This window comes from Phocoena sinus, chromosome 1, assembly GCF_008692025.1.
Source record: "Phocoena sinus isolate mPhoSin1 chromosome 1, mPhoSin1.pri, whole genome shotgun sequence".
NCBI classification, from domain to species: domain Eukaryota; kingdom Metazoa; phylum Chordata; class Mammalia; order Artiodactyla; family Phocoenidae; genus Phocoena; species Phocoena sinus.
In genome coordinates this window covers 20,118,368-20,142,875 of record NC_045763.1, presented here as the reverse complement: position 1 = coordinate 20,142,875, position 24,508 = coordinate 20,118,368, and the positions used below count along the sequence as shown (strand labels likewise).

Genomic DNA, 24,508 nt, shown 5'->3' with positions numbered 1-24,508 from the left:
CTAAAAATGTCTCCAGACATTGCCAAATGTTACCCCAGTTGAAAAGCACTGGAATAGATAGATAGCAAGTTTCATAGACAGAGCAGTCCCCCAATACTGTCCTCCCAAACATGCCTCACCCCCTGTCCCCTAGAAAAGAGCTGGGCCACTCAGCAAATTTCCCCCAGGAGCCAGACTAGAGGGAAGCTGAGGGCAGCCACAACAGCCCAGTTCTGGGGAAAGCAGCTGAAGGACCAATAGCCACTCTGACATGGCCCCTCAGCTCAGGACATTGACACCTACTGGATCCAAGAGGGTTCAGGAAAATCAGGGAGTCTGTGGGGCTCCTTACCTGAGAAGCCAGAGGACCTCATCCAGGGCAGGGTGACAGGACATCTAATAAGAAGGCATCTGAATGGGCCACACAGAGTAGGCACATCACAGCACAAAAAGATGGTTTCCTATAAGCCCCTTGCAGAGCTGGGGCTTATGACCAGCAGTGATGGGGAATTTTCAGGGGTCTCAGCAGAGACATTACAATAGAAGCTAATATTGATTAAGCACCTATTTTGTGCCAGGAACTTGGCCAAGCACTCGATGCAGACTCCAACCCTGAGGATGGTTCCATTGCCCAGAAAAGCAAACTGGGGCAGTGGTTAAGTACCTTGTTTAAGGCCCCCTGTTCATCTTGCATGTTGGTAGGAGGACACCCAAGCTCTCTTTGGGACAAAGCACCCTCACGATAGTGCCTTGTGAGGCTCTGGTCCCAGCTTGCAAGACCCACTGAGCCAGAGGAAAAGATGGCCTGACTTGAGGCCGGCAGCAGGCTTTGGTCTTTGCTAAACAGCCTCGTGCCAAGTGCTGCCAGTGGCTCAGCCCCGTGCCTGAGCCGGGTGCTGGGGGCCTTCCAGCCCGTGGAGCGGGAATGGCGGATGCCAGCTGGAACGGAACTTGAGAACACATTAGCAGAGTCTCACTTTCCAGGAGGACGCGATTCCGCTGCACTGAGCAAACTTCTTTGGCAGCAAAGGAGGGCTCGCAAGAGTCCCAGGGCCACTCAGAGAAGCCCTTTGTTTCCCAACAGCAACCCGGAAGGCGGCAGCGGTCGTGAGGCAGAAGTCGGGGGGCCTCGATGGGAACCGCACAGGCCTTCCAGCCCCCACAAGGGGCACAGGCTCCTCAGCGCTGAGCCGGGAGCAGAGCATCTCCCGTGTCCTCGGGAAGGGACTGGAGGCCTCAGGGTCAGCCGGGCAGACTCTTAGGGGTCAGGAGCTGCTATGAAGGGGCTCATTGGGAAGAATAAAGCACTTGGCTCTGGGTGGTCATTGCTGGGAAGTGGGACAGGCCCTCTGGGTCCCCAGAGCACTCAGCAATCCCTGCCCAGGCCAGCCTCTGCCACCGCCGGCAGGTAGCAGGGTGGCCCTGACATGGGTCCTGGTGCTGACATGCTTCAGATGGAACAAGACTTAATCGCTTTTCTAAATCCCACAACCCAGGAGTGGGAGGACACCTGGGATAGGCCTCCTATTCCCCGCAAAGTACAGATTCCCCCATGGGGAACATCCTTCCTTCCTTCTGACAGCTGACCTCAGGCCCCGGCCAGGGACCTGCCTGTGGTTAAAGGATGAGCAGGTTAATTCTGTGTGACCTGTTCAGTGACAAGAGTCAGAGGAACACACATTAGCCTCTCCCTGCAGAGAGCATCTTCCTTGAAGAAATGGTGTTTCTCTCAACTTGGGTCACGGCCCCGCAGACACTGAAAAGACGGACACTGCCTGACGCTGAAGGGTCCCGGCCACAGGGCTGGGCGTGGGGTACTCTTCCTACCTGCTGGGAAGCTGCTCACAGATGACAAGGGCAGAGTGGGGACAGGAATCTGTCCCACTCCAACTACTTGCAGGGCAACAAGCAGCCAGGAGCAACCCTCCCAGCCCCAGAACAAGACCGTGAGCTGGGACAGAGGCTTAAAGTACAGCTGAGGAGCCAAACAAGCTCAGGGCCCCGGGCCAGAGCAACCAAGAGCCCACACTCGCCTCTCAAGCTGGGCAGTTCGTCTTTCTGCCCAGCTGGGCCTGGTTACAACAGGAGTCTCGGCAAGGGTGGGTCTGCACATCCCCTCTGGGACAGAAGAAAGGCCGGGAGAGGGTTTCCAGTTGGCACTCCAGAACTCAGCGGTGGCTGCCCCTGAGTCTCAGCATCGATTGATTTCTAGAATGTTTGCTTGTTAGTCGGTGGACCTCATTCCAAGTGTCCAGCAGGTGGAAATCTCTCCAGAACCAAGCTTCCCTCCCTGACTCTTACTGTGGTCATATACTCCCTTTCTGCCGAGCCAATCCCCTCCAGTTGTCCTTGGAGGGGTGATTATTTACTAAACGGACAAATGAAAAAATAAGCTCCCATAAGAGCAATAAAGCCTTCCTTTAGCCTTTGTCCTAAAACTGATTTGAAATAGGAGAGCCAGGTTTTCCAGGTGAGAATTACAGGGTTTGTGGATTAGGGAGACAACCAAGCCTCCTTTATTTTTATTCTGTAAGGACTAAGTTGATATTTACTTGCACAAGCCAATGGCAAAAAAGGGCAGCCAGCTCTCCTAACAGCCATTTATACATCCAAATGTGGTAGAGATACGAGTCTAAAATGGCAGGAAGAGAACTCAGGATGTGATATGTCAGAGATAAGTTCTGTGTTGTCTCAAAGAGAGTGTCCTATGGTTAGAAGCCCCTGTCCCTTGCTGGAGGGGAGACTTAGTTAAGCCATAGAGAGGCCACAGAGTCAAGGGGACAATGGCTGACCCGGTCTCTCTCAGGAACTCCCAATACAGGCCCCCAAATGAGCTCAGAAGCAACTACAAGGAAGCAGCCTGGAGCCGTGGTTGCCGCAGAGGCTGACCAGTCTCTTAGAGGCCGTGGCATGGTAAGCACCAGGCACTGATTTGTCAACAAAAGGCTCCAAACTCCTACAGAGTTTCTCATTAGAGCCTTCAGCTCTTGGTCAAACTTACACGTGTTTACCAAGGTCACAGCTCAGCAATGAACCAGATACCTCCTCATCCATCCCTTGAGGGTAGGAGAAATAAATGTTGGGTAAGAAACAACGCTGAGGACCTGATTTATAAAAGCAAAAAGGACAATCTGTCTTGTGGCAGGAAAGACCTGCCTCATGCCCAGGGTAACTGGAGACTCACAGGACCCCGACTGCATTGGGGATTGCAGATCTGTGTACACGGGGGCTGCCAGCATTTATACCCTCTGCTTTTTGAGTCAGAAGCTGGTTCTGTCCCATCACTTTGGCAACTCAGCATGGCCAGTGGCTAAAGGTCTTCTTAGGAGCCAGTACAGTTATGGGCAAGATGGAGCACCCTGGCATTTTCAACATGAAAAGCAACAAGGCTGGAATGTGCTCAACCTCTTGGTTCACCCTGTGACGCTGGACAGGAGCCAGATCCTTCCATCAGAGGCAGGGCAGCTGTAGAAGAGCATCAGGCAGGCTCTCAGAACCCCAGGAACCCTGAGGTCCCCTTGGAGGCAGGGAGTCCAGCTCTCTTGGTCCCTCCAGCCCAGAAGCCGCATGTGTACTTGATGCCAGGAACAGAAACACGTGTGTGGGCAGATGGCCTCTGAAGCCCTGAAAGCATCTCCTGCTTGGGAAATGACAGCAGAGCCTCACAGGACAAGGGGTCCTGCAGAGAAATACGGAGCAGCTGAGAATGGAAAGAACAGCCAGGTTCCTAGGCAGGTATTCAGGGCAAGAGGCAGAGGTTCCCATCTCAGAGCTCACCACTGGCAAACCATAACAGCAAAAAGGCCAACAGCTTGAACTTCCGAACCATTAAGAACAGCTACCCAGCCCCAAGACTGGGAAAGCAGGTGCAATCAAAGGCTCAGCTAATATGGACCAAGGATCCCCTCAGAAGCTGCTGGTAAAGTCCAGAAATATGAGGACTTCTTTGGCCGCAGAGAGGCTCGGTCAAGATAAAGTCTGCAGGACAGAGGTGAGAACAGGGTCAGGGTGAGCCAGAGAGACAGGAAGGCATCAGCCAGACTTAGGTCTCTCTTAGGTCTCCTTCTCCATTTCTCCCCACACTCTGTGGATTCACACCGCTGCTAGGAGAATACCTGGGATTTCTGACATTCAAAAGGTGCCTTAGTACTAGCGTGCTCTGTACGTCATTGTACGGTGCATTGGTCACAACGACAAAACCTGAAGCTCAGAGTCTCTGGTGGAAAACACAAAGCACCTTCAGAAGACCTGCTCGGCCTGCACGTTCTGCAAAGAAACTGGTGCCAAGAGCCCTCCTGAGACTCAAGTGCTTACGAGTGGCGAGTGCTAGGCGGTGCAGGAAGGTACCATTTCTAAGCTAGGTGAAAGCTCAAATCAAGAGTCCTGGGGTCCTTCCTGGTGCACGCTTGGCGTAAAGGTTAAGAACAGTGCTCGTGAAATTCCCAAAGAAACGCAGCGGGCTGATTGGGTTTCCACCATTATGTCGTTGACAGCAAGCCGGAGACTGGTAGTCAGGGAAGAACGACAGTGGGGATTCGTATGATGACAATTAGCCAAGTTCTGCTCTGCTTTTCTCTTTACAAAGAAAACTTCCCTTCTCTTTGCTCTTGGAATGCCATGTTAGAAGAGAGACATTTCCATGGCAACCACATACACATTTAGTGATGTGTCACTAAATTTGTGAGTGCACAAAGGCACATTAGGAGACTTTCTGAATGTGGCAAGAGAAATAGATTTTCATAATTGAATGTTGCCCTCAAGTAGAGTTTACCATTTGCTGAAAGCTGAGGCTGCAGCCAGAGATGCTAACTCTGCCTCGTCAGAATTGAGGCTTGACCCCAGAATCTCAGCTTTAGATGAGGGCTGTCTCTTTGAGAGGCTGCTGCCCAGAAAGGGGCCTACAAAGATGGGGCACAGAGCTGGGGGGCCAGGATGGCCTTGGCAGAGGCAGGGAAAACAGATCCATCTCACTCTTGACGAGAGCCTGAAGAGAGGGAGAGCTACCTGCATGAGAACCAAACACCACCCTGATCCTTCCCCAGAACCCCATGACCCCTAGACTATCATCTGTTCTACCAAAGAGAGTACAGGAAAAGATTAGCACCAGTATCAGACAGCTTCCCTAAGAAGAACAAACTAAAAAGAATGCTGAAATCTAGAGCCAGAAGTCCCAGGTGGGTGTCCTAGTTCTGTCTCTTCCTAATCATGGAAATTCGAAAACCATTCTTTTTCTAAACCTCAATTTGTACATGGGGAATATGCTTCCTGATTACCAAGTGCTTCAAGGAGGCAGCGGATGTAGAAGCACCACTACTAAACTGTAATGCTGATAAACTATAACACTGTTTATAAGGTGGCACTGGCTTGGCCCATGTACCCCTAAGGGGACCTCTGCCAGATGCAGCCTGGGCTCCCAGAGCGTGGCTATGTAGAAGGGGCCACCCCAACTCTGTTTGTGCCCACTGGGGCTGCTGTGGGTTTATGGCGGCCTGACTCCAAGTCTCTCCAGGAGCTGGTACAGCAAGGGTGAGAGTACAGCCCTGCAACACCTCCCCAGCCCCAGAGGCTCTGAAGTTGGCCTTTCTGGTCCTCCCTGGACGCACACCTACCCTAGGGTCCTAAGCCAGTCGGTACAGCAGCCAGAAGGCCTCAAATATTCAATTCTACCTACCTGCCACCCCTCCCCCAACCTCCTTATTCTCTCCATTACTCCTTCCCACTCAAACTAGACCTTGGCCTCCATGTTTCAAAGAAAGAGAAGCCACCACTGGAAAGCAAACAAGAGAGGCTAAATTTTGCCTTTTGAGTTTCCAAGGGCCTGGGTCCTGGCAATGAGAAGTTTTCAAGAATAGTTTTGACCGCATGTGATTCACTTCACATGCTTGATTCAGAACTCAACCCCAGATGGCTCTGCCTTAGGAGAGCAGCATTGCTTCAGGGTAAGAGATAGCACCTCCACACTGGAGCCCAGGGAAGTGCCCCTTTCCCCCATCACAGCACTCCTTTCCTGCCACCCTCACCTCCCCGCCGTCAGCCTAATCTATGAGCTGGGCTTGGGCCTGCCTCCTTGTTCTACTTGTAACCTGTCCTCCCTGAGGTGAGGACACCCTCTGCCACCATCCCAGGCTCAGGGTCTAACACTTTCCACTCACAGACACCAGCTGGATCAGCCCTCCTGAGCCCACCATGTGGCCCTTCCACTGCCCACGGCACTGCCCTGTACACTCCCCATCACACGCGTCCACCACACTGGAGAGGCTCAACCACCACTGAGGGCCAGGCCCTGGCCTGCCCAGCTGCACTTGTGAACTCTGTCCGAGTTCCCAGGCCCTGCGGCCCCTCCTTGCTCACTTCTGATGCCCCTGGTCCCAGCTCCCCTACACTGAGGCTCACCCCAGATAACTACTTTGGTTTACGCCAGAGGGGCTGGCACACTTGGCTCCAGAAGTCACCACCTCCCCTCATACTGCTGATGAGAACATAAACATTTCCACAGTTTTCTGCTGTGGAAAACTGGCGATTCCTCAATACGTTAAACATAGAATTATCATATACCCAGTATTCCACTCTTAAAAGGATTGAAGACATATGTCCACCCACAAAAGAGGGCATGAATGTTCACAGCAGCATTATTCATAATAGCCGAAAGGTAGGAGTATCCCAAATGGCCAGGAACAGGGGAATGGATAAACAATATGCGGTACATCCATTCAATGGGGTATTATTGAGACGGAAAAAGAAATAAAATTGACACATGCTACAACATGGAAGAGCCTTGAAAACATCAAAAAGGCCACATATTGTATGATTCCATTTATGTAAAAGATCCAGAATAGAAAAATGCATAGAAACAGAAAGCAGATTGGTGGTTGCCAGGGGCTGAGGTGGGGGTGGGAGATGGGACATGGCTGCTCAGTGGGTATAGGGTTTCCACTTGGGGGGATGAAAAAGTTCCAGAATGAGATAGTGGTGATGATCACACGACACTGCGAATGCACATAATGCTTCGGAATTGTACGCTTTAAAACGGTTAAAACGATAAATGTGGGCTTCCCTGGTGGCGCAGTGGTTGAGAGTGTGCCTGCCAATGCAGGGGACGCGGGTTCGGGCCCTGGTCTGGGAGGATCCCACATGCCGCGGAGCAACTGGGCCCGTGAGCCACAACTACTGAGCCTGCGCGTGTGGAGCCTGTGCTCCGCAACAAGAGAGGCCGCAGCGGTGAGAGGCCCGCGCACCGCGATGAAGAGTGGCCCCCGCTTGCCACAACCAGAGAAAGCCCTCGCGCAGAAACGAAGACCCAACACAGCCAAAAATTAAAATAAATTAATTAATTAATTAAAAGAAGGCTCAACATTAAAAAAGAAAAAGATAAATGTTATGCGTATTCTACCTGTAATTAAAAAAAACAGTCACCACCTCACAGAGCAGTGCGTGCAGTTCCTTGGTGCCCCGAGCAGCCTCTGCAGCCTTGCTAAGACTTTGGGGTCTCTGGAGCTCCAGGACTGGAGAGGGGGTGCTGGCTTGGGCCCCCCAGGGGGCAGCACTGCCAATGTGCACAGAGTCAGGGAGTTGGACACTTTCACCTTAGCTGGTGGGGCTGCTACAACCAACATAAACACTCTATGAGGACAGGCACAGATGAAGGAACAGGAACTCACTTCAGCTTTCAGAGCCTCTCTGAGGAGGCTGAACAACCCAACCCAGGCTGCTGTTGAAAACACGGTGACCATGAGGGAGAAAGACATCACACACCTTTCAGCCCTGCGACGGTAACTATAAACCTGCATTAACCAGCACTGGCCGCGTCGCACCTGTTATCCCAGGAGGATGAGCAGACCTAAATATTCAGACTGTAAGATGCTCAAACCACCATAGGAAAAGTCAGAATGATTTGGCCAAGGCGGAAAAAGCCAGGACTACCAGGTTACAACCAGACAGGGACTGCTCTGAACCAGCGCTTTCAGGATTTCTTCTAGACGTATGGTCCAGCCTATTTTCAATACCAGGCTGAGGCCAGGACACAGGGTACCTTATGCAGCACTGGTGGGGCTCAGCTCTCAGGAGAAAGTCTGGAAGGGTGGCCTGGGTGAGAATGCCACTTAGACATGCCTTAGATGGCAGTTTCAGCAGGGACTTTGCCAAATGACCCTCCCTTTAGTGGTCAGGGGCTTCGTTTCAAGAGAACACTCCCATTGGAGCAGAGATGCTGGCCACAAGCTGAGAAGAACGTGGTGGGATCTGGTCACCGCTTACGGTCACAAGGAAAAGACAAAATGCATTGTCACCACTCCACAATGTCTTCCTTTCCTCCACAGCAGTGAAGATTAAACCGTGCCCCCTCCCCCAACACGTGGCCTCCTCCTTCGCTGAGGAAGGAGCTGGCCTGTGAATCTTTTGGCCACACATCTTTAGTGTGTGGTCAGGCCGGAGGATGCACACACCCTATTTCTAGAAAGGAGATGAAGGAAGGGCTCCCCATGTTCTGCTACAAGGCTGAGCTCACTCAGCATCAGGCCGGGAAAGAGTCACACACCGTCCTCAGGTTGGCTCTTGGGCTCTCAATTGGAAATCAAAGAGCAGACAGCTCAGAACACCGGCTCTTTTTAGCAGAGGCCCTGATATACAATCAGAAGACAAAGGGGAGAGACAGACTCTCTAATCTTCTATGCCAGCAAGGAAGGAAAGCCGAGGGGTCTGTGACCAGTGAAGGCAGTGCTCTGAAGCCAGGAGGTGGTTGAAGAAGAGAGGAAACTAAAGGCAGGCCGCTCAGGAGAGGGCACCGGGCTGCAAGCCCACATCAGCCCAGGAGCTGCGTACAGGGCTCAGCGGGCAGCCAGGCGTGGCAGAACCATTGGTGAAAGGAAAAAGGAAGCTCTCTTGGTCCCTCGGCCACCTGCCTCTATCTGCTCCCCAAATCTCCGTTCCTTCTCTAAAACACTTATGCTCCTGAAGGCTCTGACCCCTGCGCCTCTCTGTCCAGGCTTTCCTCGAATGGCTTTGCGCTCAAGTCTTCAGCCCCCAGCACTCCATTCTAAATCTGCATCTCCTGTGCCATCACCCCAAACAGTCCCAAACCAGTATTTCCAACCACCTGGATTTCAAAGGCATATCATTTTTATTGTGTCTGGAATTCAACTCATCTCCCCCTCCCAGGATTTCTCACTGTCCCCATTTCCTGATGTCCCCATTGACCCCAGGTAGAAACCTTGGCCATTCCAAACTTCACCTTCCACATCCACACCTGGAACACCCCCCCACCAGATGCAGCACATGGAGCCTCTTGCTCTCCGAGAAGCCCACTACGCCTGGTATTCTCCACATTTGCCTGAAACACCAACCTCTCCCCCAAGCTCACCTCAAGTTGATGTGACTCCCAGCCCTTTGTTCACCCCTTGATTTGGGCACCTCCATGGTGCTACAATTACGTACACACACACACCTGTCGCACCCTGCCTAGATGTGGTACTCAGGAGACAGAAGCCTCATCTTTGCTTCCTCAGCATCTAGGGCATCGCCTGGCAGGCGGTAAGAACAAGGTGAGCTCTCCGGAAAAGCTGAGCCGGAAGAAAACACACACGCAAGTAGTTAATACTCCTCTCGCTGCGTATCAGCTCAACTACGTTATTTCGTAAGGTCTGGTTTGGACCTGTCTGACAGCTAGATTTCCAACACGAATCTGCTCTGCAACTCCAGCAGTCACATGAAGGTGGTTTCTAGAACACAAATGACGGGGAAAAAACAGCAGCTAAAAGGAGGGAGGACTGAGGATGGTATCAAGAGAAAATGAAGGGAGAGGAAGTTGGGCCCAGGAAAGCCCCAGACCCTCTCCAAACTAAGGAATGGCATCCACCTGGGAGGGCCGGAAGAGAGGGACCCATGCAGAAATGCCTCAGCATCTAATTAAACGTTTTAGACTCTACTGCACACGAGAAAGAAAACTACGTCCCCCACGGAACCCTGATAAATGAGTCGTTTCCAACCAATCTATCACCATGGCATCTGGGCACCTCAGGAAGATGAAAATAAGACCAATACATAGATGAAAACCAATATACAAACAACCGTCTCCCCGCACAGGCCTCCAGGAAGCCACAGCTACAGCCATCTGCCAAGCTCCACCCTTGTCACTGTTTCCTGCAGCCAGAGGGCTCTGAGTAAGCATGGTTTAACATAAGATTTAGCAACAGAAGGAAATTTCTTCTCTGAAGTCTGCCTCTCCATTAATGCTCCTACACTAAATGTCCATTGCTTGAAGCTGGAATGAAATGAGTTTGGCATGAATAGGACTTGTTCTATATGCCATGTCAGCCAAACAGTTTGCCAGAAATAGTTGGGGCAGACTGACGAAAGATTGCAACTTGACACAGGTTGAGAATTCAAAGGTTTCTTGCATGGAAACAGAGCTCTCGGGGGCGGGGGGTACCATCACTAAGCCGTGGGAAGGATACTCACACTCATCTATGGCACAGTCTCACCTCCTGCAGCTTCCACGCGGAGGTGGCCTGGGTAGATTTGATCTGATCCACCCAGAACAGCAATGCTCAGGTTCAGTAACATCCAGCACCTGGCAAGGCAGTGATGCTATGAAATTGCAGCGTTGCTGCCCTGAGTCTGAACACCTGGGACGGGGTTCAATTCTTTCACTTCTTCAATATCTGTTGCCTGAGCATCTGTTACTTGATTTTAGGGCCCAAGCAGCAATGTGAAAGGCTACTGTTAACTGGAAAGGGGCAGAGGCAGCCATAGGAGGGAGGTTGATGGCCTTTTGGGAAATCAACTTCTGAACAAGCAAATATTTTCATTCCAGATGTTTATGTTCTGCCTGCTTCCCCCCCCAAAATCTAAGTGGGACAGGCAAATATTTATGCAGCTAACCAATGCTTCCCTTCCTCCATGCATCCGTATGTAGTGGGAAGTGATTCTGACACATGACGCTATCAAGCTATAAAATTTCTTAAAGCCAGAGACTCATCTCTACTTTTCCTTTAGCTCACATAGCTTTCAGTGTATAACTGAGGCTCAATAGATAGTGTTTCCAAGATTTTTTTCTTAAACTTTTAATAAACGTATGACTTCTCTTGATGTTAACATTATATGTTCTTAACACTGGAAAACTGTTTTAACTGAGTCTTTTCTCTAGCTCATTTTTTTTTTTCTTACCTGATCCTGGTCTAGGTCTTAATAAATAAAGAAAATTTCCAACCTCTTCCAAAAGTGGGTAAAAGGGAAATATAGACAGAAAGGAGATACAGCTTCGGTGAAGAGGAAACTACAACAGGCGAGTTCTAAAGCATAGCTGTACATGAGAATCATCTGGGAAGTGTTTAAGAATCCCAACGCTGGGCTGTACTCCTGACCAATTAAGTCAGAACCTCTGGGATAGGAACTCAGGCATCAGTAGTTACTAAGTTCCCCCAGGTGATTCCAGACTGCACTCAAGGTTAGAATCCCTGTTCTAAAGATTCATGAGACCAGTTCTTTTGAAGGTCTACCAAGACTATGACAATTTCTACGTTATTTCATCCCAAAGTGAAAACTCTTCTTCTAAATTGTCACCCTTGAGCCCTCAGAGAACATAATAGAAAGAACGTCAACCAAAGAGTCAGGAGAGGAGGTCTGAGTCAGTGCATCACAATTTAAATTGGCGGGGCCTGGAGTTGGTCACTGCCTTTGCAGGGTGTGCATTATCTGAGCTATAAAATGGGATTATGGTCCATGCCGTGTTCGCCACAAGGCTGTTGTGGGGATCAGCTAAACTCTTAACGGGATGCTAGGGCTCTACTAAGAATACACACAAGGAATCTCTGATCTGATCTGTCCACGAGGGGATAGGTATTAGCCCAGTCCAGGCCCCACTGCCCTCTAAGCAGGCCCCCTGGAAATTCTCCCTGGGAGAATTTAAAAGACAATGGATGGTACAGGGGCCAGAGAGTCAGAAACCTCTTCTCTAACATGCAAGAAAACTTCAATTCCAGGGCTGACAAACCAGAATTCTGCTCCCACTGGGCCAAGTTTAAGAGCCCTTTACTCAGAGCACAGAGAATCTAATTATGCCTTAATCGAATCCAGTGCCTAATCACAGAAAATGTCTAATGTTGTTTGTCTCCCTCAGTCCCATCTGGATGGACACCACTCTGCTACCATTCTTAGTTACTCAAGGATCAATAATCAGACACAGAGCTCCCTCCATGATTATAGGGTGGCTGTTACACAAGACCACCTCTGAGACTACGGAAGTGTGAAGTCTCTGCCCTTTGTGTAGTCACACACCCCAAAAGGCCTGTATCTGACACTGCTAGAGAAGTCTCTAAACTGAGCTATTTTTCTGTCAAAACATGAACCTTTCTCTATAAAGGGTTTCCTTATACTCTAAAGGAGCAAAATTGATTATACTTATCGGTTGTTCTCTAAAAGGTCCAGTTCTGAAAGCAAGAAACGCAAGTCTTCTTTTCCCACTGATCCTAATAATTAAAAACCAAGGCTACTCCAGAGCTCTGTAAGGTATGTGACAGACATGGAGAATGGCTTCTGGGAGAGTTGGAAAGGAGGAAGATTTGCTGATTTACGTCAAGAACACAAGTACAGAAAAACAAAAAAGGTGCCAAAATGTCTTCCCAGGAGATCAGCATTTACTTGGCAAAGTTTAGGTTTAACCTCTTAAAAGCTCATTCCAGGAATGAAAATGGGGGAGAGGGATCTTAAATAAGAGATTTGTAAATTTAATTCAACACTCCCACCCACTCCAAGTGACACAAGTGAAATTAAAGGTAGCCTTTGCAATGAAACACTACATTTACTTCGTACTGAACTTTCCTGAGTGAGGGGAAGATAGGAGATCAGATCCCACAGAAGAGTCCTTGGAAATCCTTCAGCCGTATATATTTAGCTTCCGTCTGACCAGTAATCAGCAATTTGGACTATACAAATAGTTTTTTTTTTTTCAATGTGGGGATTTACAAACAAAGTTTTAAAAAGTAATCATTACACTTAAGGTAGGGAGACCAGAGAAAATATTTGACAGATTAAAAAATCCTGAAAGCCGCACTAATGGAGACTGCTGGAACATCACAGATATCAGCACATATTTCTTCTAACACCTAAAAGCAGATGAGCAAAAAATGCACAAATAGTTTAAGATGACATCAACCAGAAATTAGATACCCTTTGAGAATTACTGTATCTATTCAGGATATAGTTTCAACAAAAAATTATATTTCATGCATCCAATACCAATTACCAAAAATAAATAGGAATCTTTAAATATCTAATCTATACCAAAATATACACAGTAAAGTTTGTGCACTTGATTCAGGAGTCTTCAGAGACTTACTCAAGGTCTACTTATTTGTACTTTATATATAATGCTAACAAGCTAGATTGAATGGTTTCCTAGCCATCTGCAGGTTAGAAAATAGCAAAATAGGAAGAGTAGCGAATAAAGCAGCCAGAGGCAGGTATCCTGACAGCCAAAAGAAGTGACAGCTGACAGCCTAACAGAAAGAGGGGAGAAAAAGTGCTTAAAAGCAGATGAATCTAGAATCTCAAAAAGGCAGCATTCACAATGTTTGGCATAACATTTTTACAAATGACTAGTGTTACATGAAGTTGTAGGAAAATGTGACCCATAACCACAGAGAAAACAGTCAACAGGGACAGACCCAATGATGATGACAAAGATGTTGGCAAAAAAAGACTTTTTGGAAAGCTATTACAAATACGCCTTAGGACTTAAAAGAAAATCTGGAAACAATGCGTGAACAGATGTGAAACATTGGAGAGCCCAAAACAATGAAAAAGGCCCAAATGGAAATTCTAGAAGTAAAAAAATACCTGAAAATTAAAAATTCACTGGGTGGGCTTAACAACAGATTAGATATTACAGAAGAAAAGTTCAGTGAAATTGAAGATGGGTTAATGTAAATTATCCACACCAAAGCACAGAGATAAAGACTGAAAAGAAAATGAACACAGACTTAGTGACTTCTAGGAAAATATCAAGCAAATTAACTTATATGTAAGTTGAGTTCTAAAAGAAAGACAGATTAGGGTAGGAAAAATATGGGCCAAAATTTTTCCAAACTTGAAGAAAAATATCAACCTATAGACACAAGAATCTCAACAAGCCCCAAGAAGGATAAACAATCACATCCACATTTAGGCACAGCATAATCAAATGACTTAAAAATAAAGAGAGAATCTTAATAGCATCCAATGGGAAGGGAAAGACATTACGTGCAGGGGAATATACTCTAATCTCTTAACAGAAACAACGCAAGTTACAAGACAATGGGTCTTTCATGTAAAGAAAGTGAGGAAAAGTCAACTTAAAATTCCATATCAAGCAAAAATACCCTTTTAAAAGGAGGGCAAAATAGAGACACTTTCAGAAAACAAAAGCTGCAAGCATTTGTCACCAGTAGACCTGCACTAAAAGAAATGTTCAGAGGAATTCAATTTATAGGTTCAAGGTAAATCCAATCAGAATCCCAGCAGGATTTTTCATAGAAACTGACATGCTTATTCTCAAATGTAGGCAGAAATGCAAAGGACTTATAATAACTAAAGCCATTTTGAAAAAGAAGTTCAAAGTTGGAGAAGTCATGCTACCTGTTTTTAAGACTTACTATAAAGCCCCAGCATCAAGTCAGTATGAATTGAAACAAGGACCTACTGTATAGCACAGGGAACTGTATTCAATATCTTATAATAACCTATAATGGAAAAGAATGTGAAAAAGGTTTTATATATATATATATATATATATATATATATATATATATATATATATACCTGAATCACTTTGCTGTACACCTGAAACTAACACAACATTGTAAATCAACTATACTTCAATAAAAAACTTTAAAAAACCCCCAAAACCCAAAAAACCCCAGGAAACAAATAGCAAGATGGTTGGCTTATTACTCAGCCATAAAAAAGAACAAAATAATGCCATTTGCAGCAACATGCATGGACCTAGAGATTGTCATACTAAGTGAAGTCAGACACAGAAAGACAAATATCATATGATATCACTTATATGTGGAATCTAAAAAAAGGGTACAAATGAACTTATTTACAAAACAGGAGTAGAGTCACAGATCTAGAAAACAAACTTATGCTTATCAGGGGATAAGGTGTGGGGGGGCAGATAAATTGGGAGATTGGGATTAACATATACACACTACTATATACAAAATAGATAACTAATAAGGACCTACTGCATAGCACAGGGAACTCTACTCCATACTCTATAATGGCCTATATGGGAAAAGAATCTAAAAAAAGAGTGGAAATATGTATATGTATAACTGATTCACTTTGCTGTACACCTGACAGTAATACAACATTGAAAATCAACTATACTCCAATAAAATTTTTTTAATTAAAAAAATAAAAAATTAATGATACAAAAAAATGAATGAGAACTCTAAAAACACGGTTAGCTCACACTCATACTAATAATTACACTAAAAAGAGATAGTATGAATTGGCATAAAGACAAATCAATAGAACAGAAGTGTCCAGAAATACAGCTACATACATATAGTAAATTAAGCTAACATGGCATCAAAGCAATTCAATGGGGAAAAGAAAGCTTTTTCAACAAATGGTGCTAAACAACTGGATATTTAAATGAAAATAAAGAACCTCAACCCCTACCTCACACCATATACAAAAATTAATTTGAAGCAGATGAGAGACCTAAATGTGTAAAAACTAAAATGATAAAGCTTCTGGAATTAAAAGGATACCATCTTCATGACCTTGGGGTAGACAAAGAATTCTTTTTTTAAAGTACACACAAAAGCACTAACCATAAAAGAAAACATTGATACACTGGACTTCATCAAAATTTAAAACTTCTGCTTTTTGACTGACACTATTAAGAAAATGAAAAGACAAACCATAGAGCATGAGTATATACATCTGACAAAGGACATATCCAAAATGAGCAAAGGATTTCTAAAATTCAATAAGATAATAAACACTCAATTTTTTTTTAATTTAAAAAAGGGGGGCAAAAGGTCTGAACACAGACTTAAAAGAAAGATAAAGAAATGGCAGATAAACATATGAAAAGATGTTCAATATCAATAGTTAAAAGGGAAACAAAAATTAAAACCACAACTAAGGGGACTTCCCTGGTGGCACAGTGGTTAAGAAGCTGCCTGCCAATGCAGGGGACACGGGTTCAAGCCCTGGTCCAGGAAGATCCCACATGCCGCAGAGCAACTAAGTCTGTGCACCACAACTACTGAGCCTGCATGCCACAACTACTGAGCCTGTGTGCCACAACTACTGAAGCCCACGCACCTAGAGCCCATGCTCCACAACAAGAGAAGCCCATGCACCACAACGAAGAGTAGCCCCTGCTTGCCACAACTAGAGAAAGCCTGCATGCAGCAACGAAGACCCAACACAGCCAAAACTAAAAATTAATTAATTAATTTTAAAAAACCACACACACACAATTAAGGGACTTCCATGGTGGTCCAGTGGTTAAGACTCTACGTTCCCAATGCAGGGGTTCTGGGTTCGATCCCTGGTCAGGGAACTAGATCCTGCACGCATGTCGCAACTAAGAAGTCCTCATGCCACAACTAAAGATCCTGCACGCCACAATGAAGATCCGGCATGCCGCAACTAAGACCCAGCCCAGCCAAAATAAATGAATGAATGAATGAATAAATATTTTTTTAAAAACACCACAATTAAATATCACTACACATCAAATATCATAGCTAAACCTAAAAATGTGGACAATACCAAGTGTTGATGGAAATGCAGAACTCTCAACACTTTGCTGGTGGGTCTAACTACTTGGGAAAAGTGTTTCCAGTTTCTTATAAAGTTAAACATACATTTACTCTATGAGCCAGCAATTATACTCCTAGATATTGACACAAAAGAAATGAAAATATACCTACATAAAGAATGGTGCATAAAATGTTCATTACAGCTTGATAGCCAAACACTGGAAACAACCAAAAAGTCCAACCACAGGTGAATGGATAAACAAATTGTGGGATATTCATACAACAGAATATATCTCAACAATGAAAAGGAATGAAACACTGATACACACAACATGAATGAATTTCAAAAACATTAGCCTCAGTGAAAGAAGCTTTGAGCAGAATGGCATATATTGTACTACTCCATTTAGTTGAAGTTCTAGAACAGGTGAAACTAATCTCTGGCAACAAATCAAAACAGTGGTTGGGGGTGGATGATGGGAGACTGCTTGGGAAGGAGCAGAGGGAACTTTCTCAGATGATGGGAATGTTCTATATCTTCGTAGGGGTGTGGTTTATACGGTTTTCTGCAATCGAGCAAACTTTGTATTTAAGATCTGTGCATTTCCCTATCTGTAAGTTATACTGAAATAAATAGATAGCACCTGCATCACAGGGTCATTGTAAAAAAAAATAAGATGAGAACACAAAACACAGTCATTGAGGGGCCGGCAGTGTTACCTAAACGACTCATCACGCGCTATGGGACATGCTGTATTGCACAGTGGATTTTATGGTGACCCCAAGTCATGGCAGAGGTGGAACGAGGGGAGAAGAATATACTATTATTCAGCCACTGAAAATGGTTGTTATTTAGTGAAAGGTATTTGCCTAGAAGTTTCGCCTGTAGAGCAACTGACTCCCAGAGCATGCCAGGTGAAAGCGTAATTATTGCTTATCTATTTAGGACACTAATCAATACGCCCAAGTCTCTTCTGTAAAAGTTACCACTCTGGTACTGCACTAAAATAGACGGACAACCTCCCTAGTCTTAGCTTTAATTAATGAAAATTCAGAGTTAAGAGACATACTCAGACCCCCTTGTGAGTAAGAGCTGTTCTGACCACCTGCCTATTGAGTTTGGAGAGCCCTCAACCCAAATCTTAGAAAACAGCCTTCTCAAGGGCAGAAATACCTACAACTGGACCACCACACTGAGGCCACAGATGGCAGCTATGGTCTCCGTGGCTTCAGTTCTCTTTGGGGATGGAGACACCAAAAAACAGGTCTGACAGCGATCTCAGCCACACCCTGCATTTAAGAGAAACAAAACCATACTGCCTTGGCTATTAACTAGCCCCCAGAGCCTAGTGGGGGTGAAAGAGGGAAGGGGAGTGGGATTGAGGTCCTTGAGTCCTCAGAAGTCCTTAAGGAATCTCCAGTTTTTTTCTTACCATCATCTGCCATGACAACACAGAGCTTAAAAAGTCTGTTGTTTTCCCCAAATTATGCAAATACTTGTGCGTAAGGCCTTGGCCCCAGGTTAGTGGGGAATCAAGAACCAGAGCTTATTCGAATGAGCCTGGTCTTTTTGGACTGCAGATGCACAGAACTGGAATAATAATAATCCTTGGTTCATGACATTCATCCCTGCTCCAAGTATGGCCCCTCTTTTAAAGTTAATGTAATAAATGCCCATTATGCTCTCCTGAATCCTGTCCATAATACCGTTGTTATGTCTTTCCTGACCTGGCTAAAGAAAGCAAGGCAGCGAGAGAATTTCCTGAAGTCTCCATCACCTCCCTTAGTGCAGACTTGACTTAGGAAGCAGACTCAGGCACCTTCCCCTTGCCAGAGACAGTACCTACAGGCTCGTTGCCCACCTAGATTACCAAACAGCTTCCCTGCATGGGGCTTTCCAATCTGCGAGCCTGATTTATTTTCTTCAGTAAGAGAAAAGATGTAAGTCCTTTGAGCAAAGTATGCCTGATATATATCACAATATTTATTTTTTGGTGGAGTAATGGATCAGTCTTCGGGAAGAGCTAGAGAAAAGGCATTTCTTGAGCTCAGATGTAAATCAGTCACTCTGAAAACTGCAGGGTAATCTATGTTCTTACCCGCCCTGCTAACTACAGTGTGAAATAAGCAGCTGACTTTTAAAAGTCATTGTACTATTTGTTTCTAAAGCTAACACTCAAGACAGAGTTAAGGATGTGAGGCCTGAGAAGCAATTGCTCTTGGAATGCCTGCACCAAGTCCCTAAAATCATGGTGCAGCTAACAGTGAAAGCAGAGATCCACCCAACCTGTGGGCGTTAAGTCACACACCTGGTGGGGACAAGGTCTGAGCTTTGGTCTACTTGCAGTGCTCAGTTCTAAGGAAGAAGAATGAAGTGTATAGCTGGGCTTATGATGTAAGGGTCTCCCAACGGACCTGTCTGGTTACTATAGGGCAATCTTCCCGTCTATATTAAATGTATCATAGAGCAGGACAAGAGAGAAACTGAAGGACAAGGGCGAAAAATCTTCAGTGGATTTTCAACTGAAACAGAGCTCTTCGAAGGAAAGCTATTTAAATCTGAGGTGTTCCTAATATTAATTATCCTGAACATCTCACAGCCTCAGATTCACATGCTACAAAGAACACAAAGCCTTTTAATTTTTCTACCTGTCCCTGGGACTAGCAGTGATAAATCAGATACACAGAGAAACCACACATGACTAACGAACCAGCCCATTAATGGGGAGCAAAGATCATTTGCCAAGATGACTTATTCAGACATAGTCACATATCACGACGAGCAATATCCTGGAGGCTTAACACAGCAGACATGGAAGGCAAGAGCTGGGGCACTCCCTGCCAAGTCTCAGAGACTCCAGGGTGATTCGGGCATCCTCCAGATGCCTGCTATCCAGACATGAAAGATTTTACAAACGGCTGCCACCTCTCCAGTCCCTTTAAGTTAGACTTGCACTTGGAAAATTACTGCAACTTCTAAAAGGCTTTTTGGGTCACAGAGCCAAGCCCCCAAACCTTGCTGTGGCCCCTACTCTACGACTCTTAGAATTCCATGTACCCTCAGGAAGAAGACCCAGCTTCTGCCACCGGTAACCTTAACTGTTAGTTTATAGATCTTTCCTGTAGCCACTGTGGGCTCCAACTAAGTATCTGGGCTCCAACTAAGTGTCATATCCTATTCTAGGTGCTTGGGCAGATCCATAAACAAAAGAGTAAACAGGTGGGAGCGAGGGAGAGAAAAGGCTCCCCTAAATGCCAGTCTCTTCATTTTACCATGAAAACTGAGGCCCAGTGATAAACAGGAATTTTCCCCTGAGACCAGGGTTGATGGCATGGCAAGGACTTGAACACAGGTTGGACACTCAGGGCGACTGCCACATACAGTGGTGCATAAGGGCACTGGGCAGAGGGGACGGGGATGGGGGTAAAATTCAATCCACATTCTTCCTATGGGCTAGGGGCAGCCCCACTCCAGTGCTATGTTCTCACAGCCCTACTCTGCCCAATTCCCTTTAACAAAAGCTCCCTTCCCTGAAGGGACAACTGAGGTGCTCCAGATCAGCAACCAACCATCATTAGTAGGACACAACATAGTGCGAAACCTTTCACTGGGATGTAACCCTGACAAGCTATTCACTCCCAACTCTTGTCATGTGTGAGAAAAGTCTATTGAACTTGAAGAGAAACCCACCTATGACCAAGGTCCCCTAAAATAATTATAACAATAATTTCCTATATAATCATCAGATCTGAAAGGAAAGGCTGCTAGCAAGCCGTTTCTCATTCTCACCAATCCCTTTACTCTCCATGATCCCAAGATGAGGATCTGTCACTGTTCAATCCCATCTCTAAAGTTCAATCTGGGTGAGAGGAATACTTAACTTAATCAACTATGTGAATATCTACTCTTGACTAGGTGCTAGGGATACAACAGTGAACACCATCACCATCATCAACAACAACACAACATTTTCCCTTACTTCATGGAACTAAGACATGCCGAAAACAGAGCTGGGAAAAGCCCAGCTGCTATGGAGTCCCTGGCCAGACTGGCAGTCTACTTAGGGGCCAGGTCTGGAAGCAAGAGTTTGTGACCAGCCTCTTCCCCCCTCTCTCATTCCATTTTACAGAAGGAAAAATAAGGTCCAGGAAGGAGAGGAGGTGGCTTGTCCAAAGTCAGACAGTTGAGCTGAGACTCGAATCAATGTACTCCGGGTTACCCTTTCCACCACACTGCCTCCTCCAAGGTTCCAAAATTGCGAACTGAGGAGAAAATGTTGGTTCTAGTGACAGATTCTTTCCTGATGTGTCTACACCCAGAACATGCAGCTTCAGCCCATCTTATCAGCAGAGACCTTGAGCCCATGTCCATCTCTCAAACTAGAATGTTCATAAGTATGCTTCATTGTTCTAGAGCCCAAGTGTCCAATCTTTATTCTCTCTCATTTATCACCCTCTCTGAGTCTCTCTTGAAGTTTACGTTCGCTTTAAAAACCTCATCTTATAAGAACAGAGCCCTTTTTATCTGATGCTAGCTGTCCCTCTGCTCCTGGGGTCTAATCAATCCATGCCCGGAAAAAAAACAAGCCAGAGAGGAAAGCAACAGTCCCTTTTATGAAAACAGGCACTTTTCTAAAATGATCTACCCATGGGCATGGCACAGATAGAAATTTAAATGAGAAGGAAATAAAGACATCCTCCAGCAATTGTCAACTGCATTCCTCATCAGGTGGGACACCAGGGAAGTTAACTCTGTGTTAACAGCTAAAACAAACACTCTGCCCCACATTTTTTCAGGTTGTTTGGGGACCGGGGGAGGTCCAAACTCAAGAAGCCTGAAGAGAAAATGGGCTTCAAAATATAATAGTGTATATAGTCCCGTCCCCTCCATTCTGAGGAGCTTAACGTCTTCAAGATAGTAAGAGGGGGCTCACTGAACAACTGCAGGTATAGACGAGCAGGCTTCCGGCTACTACCAGGGGTGTACAGCGATGCCAGATAGAAAGATCCAGACATCTGGCAACCAACACAGACCTCCACCCATTGTGTTACTTTACATCCACCTGCAAAGAAGAGTCTCCACACCTCCCACCACCCCCAGCCTCTGCCCACAAGGGAGGTTCTCTTTGTATTGAGGGGCAGAACCTGGTCCCCCGCTAGACAGCCCACCCTCCTTTCCACATGGCTTCCAACCGCAGGCTCTCAGAAATGGGTCCCATATCTAGAAGCAAATGCAGAAAGCACCTTTTGAAGAGGGCAGTAGGTAACTCTTAATCCTTTGGGGCATCCTTTTAAAGATCTGACGGCAGCTCTACACCCCGTGAAAAACTGCATGCATATAGTTTAAACGTAATTTCACTGCGGGTTACTGCCCTCCAAGGAGGTCTGAAAGGGTTAATGTTTTCAGAGGCAGCTTTAGGAAAGGGAGCTGGGGTGGTTCAGGTGAGTATTCAACAACACAGCTCCTTAAACAGTGGGGGAGAAATGATGCCCCTCTCTTAGCGACTGCAAGTTCCAGGCTTCAATTAACCTTTGGGATTTCAACAAGAATTTGGAAACAGAGTGTGCGCTTGCACTCGGGAAACAAGGACTCGTCTTTGTGGTTTCCTCTACTGACATCACAAAATGTCCAGTGATTGCTGGTTAAGATAGAGTCTCCACAGGGCTTAGCAAAGAAGGCTGAGTAACAACAGCAGAGATAAGTAGGGAGAGGTGGGCGTTGGGAGACAGGATACACTGGACAAGGAGAGGAGGACAGCTAAGCTCTCCACTGGCTCTGAGCAGGTCTTGACAGGGCAGGTCCTGACTCTTGCTGCCTGCTCTCCCTGGAAATCAGGGCAGACTTGCTGACTGCTCGGCAGCAAACCAAGAAGTCCAGGCAGAAGCAGTCCTTTCATTCTGGGTCCACGGGGATGGGGGCAGCACCCTCTCCTTTCTAGGGAGAAGACCCTGGCCCACTGCTTGCCCACAGCCCCCTCGTGGCCCGGGGGTGTCACTGCAGCCCCCTCTGCAGTGCTGGGCAAAAACCTTGCGCAGGCGGCTCCAACAGTAGGCAGCTCTAACAGGGACTGAGCAGAACATTTAGCTATCAGTGGTGGCTTGGCAACTGTCTTCAAGCCACAGTGAGGCTGCGTTTGCTTTTGGTTTCTTAAATTAAGACTAAGATTCAGACTCAAAGTGATCCTTCTAACCTCTCTCTGGTACAATCCCTACAGGGAGCAAGTCCAAGACCTGCTACACTAAGCCAATAACCTCAGAGGTTCTGTGACATTACCACCGCCTTAGGGATCATTGCTCCTTGCATCACACGCAATTACGTGCAGTTGTTCCAAAGCTCAATAGAAACAGTTAGCAAGAATGCACAACATCCTCTGGCTTGTAGGTTGCTGGCTAGACTGCAAAACACTTGCAGGTCACCAAATACCCCCCAAATCCTGGCTTTCCAGGTAGCAGATCCTAAAGGGGGTTGGGAGATGTCACAATTTAAAGACACAGAGTGAGAAACAACATGGCTCTTGGCCCCTTCAAACAGAAAGGGTGTCCATTAATAAGCCTAACTAGCAACGCCACAAAAATCTTATTAAAACATCTCCACAAAGGGAGGGAGCAGGCCCCACCTGGGCTGAGGACTGGACTGGAAAGACCAGAGTCGGGGGGTGGGGGAAAGTTGGTCCAGTGGTTCAGCTACCATCGGGGGTGCGGATGATTAACTAAACCCGGTAGTGGAAAACGGTGCAGGTAGGAGTGAAGGTGGGAAGTTGGGGAGGAGGGAGGAGGGTACAGAGTGTGCCTGGAGGACCTAGAGTAGAGCAGGGAGCCCGGGAGTGACTGGGCCCAGGGGAAATGGATGGAAGCACAAGAGGGTCTTTTCTTTTGTGCGGGTAGAAGAGTCCTTACCTCCTTGATTTTCTCCCGCTGGCTTTGAACTAGGCTCTGGGGCTCCTTACTCTTGTCGGCCCTAGTGCCCAGGACCGGGTGGCGGAGGCGGCTTCGGAAGGCGTTGAAGTCAAAGCTAGAGGAGATGCTCCCCTCCTGCGGTCTGAGGGCCGTGGCGCTGCTGGCCCGAGCCGCCGTGGCCTCCTCCCGCGGCCCGGTGGGGCGGGTGCGCCGCAGCCACCCTTTCCTGCGGCGGGGACTGGCTTGGCTCCTGGGGTCGTCCTCACCCGGGGCTGGAGCCGCGGGGGCCGGGTTCGGAGGCGACTCCTGCTCGCGGGTCAGGGGGTGGCCGGCGACTTGGGCCACTGCCTCCAGGCCGGGCTGCTGGGTCCGGGGGGCCAGGAAGAGGCGCTTGAGGCGAGAAGAGTTGGGCAGCAGGAACAGGGCCCCGAAGCACAGGGTGACGAGGCCGGAGAGGAAGAGAAGGAAGAGGAACTTCTGCGGCAGCCGCAGCCCCCACGGGGAGGCCGGGACGAAAACGGGCACTTTCCTCATGAGCATCCTCGCCGGGCACGGGGCTGGGGACAGTCAGATCCGGCCGGGCCCCTGAGGCCCTGGGAGTCCAGGCACTTGTCAGCAGGGGGCTCGGCGAGGGGAGGTCGTCGAGGGGCGCCGCCCGGGGTGGGGGCCCCTGAGAGTTTCGCCCTGCGGGGGCTGCTCCTGAAGTTCAGGGAGTTTGGAGCGAGTCCTCCCGCGCCGGGACGGGGGAGCAGCAGCCTCGGCGGGGCCCGGGCAAGCGAGGCGGCACGGCTCGGGGCCCGGGCCCGCAGGGGTCGACCGCGCGCCGCAGCCTTCCCTCCGGCCGCCGCGCGGCCCCTCCTCGCAGCGGCCGGAGC

At 47.4% G+C, this 24,508-nt stretch overlaps 1 protein-coding gene across 1 annotated transcript in view; it reads right to left on the bottom strand.

Moving 5' to 3' along the window:
* Nucleotides 1-24,203, bottom strand: part of MAN1C1 (mannosidase alpha class 1C member 1) — a 131,690-nt gene extending 107,487 nt beyond the window's left edge. The window contains exon 1 of the mRNA XM_032622089.1: nucleotides 23,634-24,203. Within this exon, the coding sequence (XP_032477980.1) occupies nucleotides 23,634-24,173 (540 nt within the window). The 5' untranslated portion in view covers nucleotides 24,174-24,203. The remainder of the gene's footprint in view (nucleotides 1-23,633) is intronic.
* Between the last annotated feature and the right edge of the window lie 305 nt (nucleotides 24,204-24,508).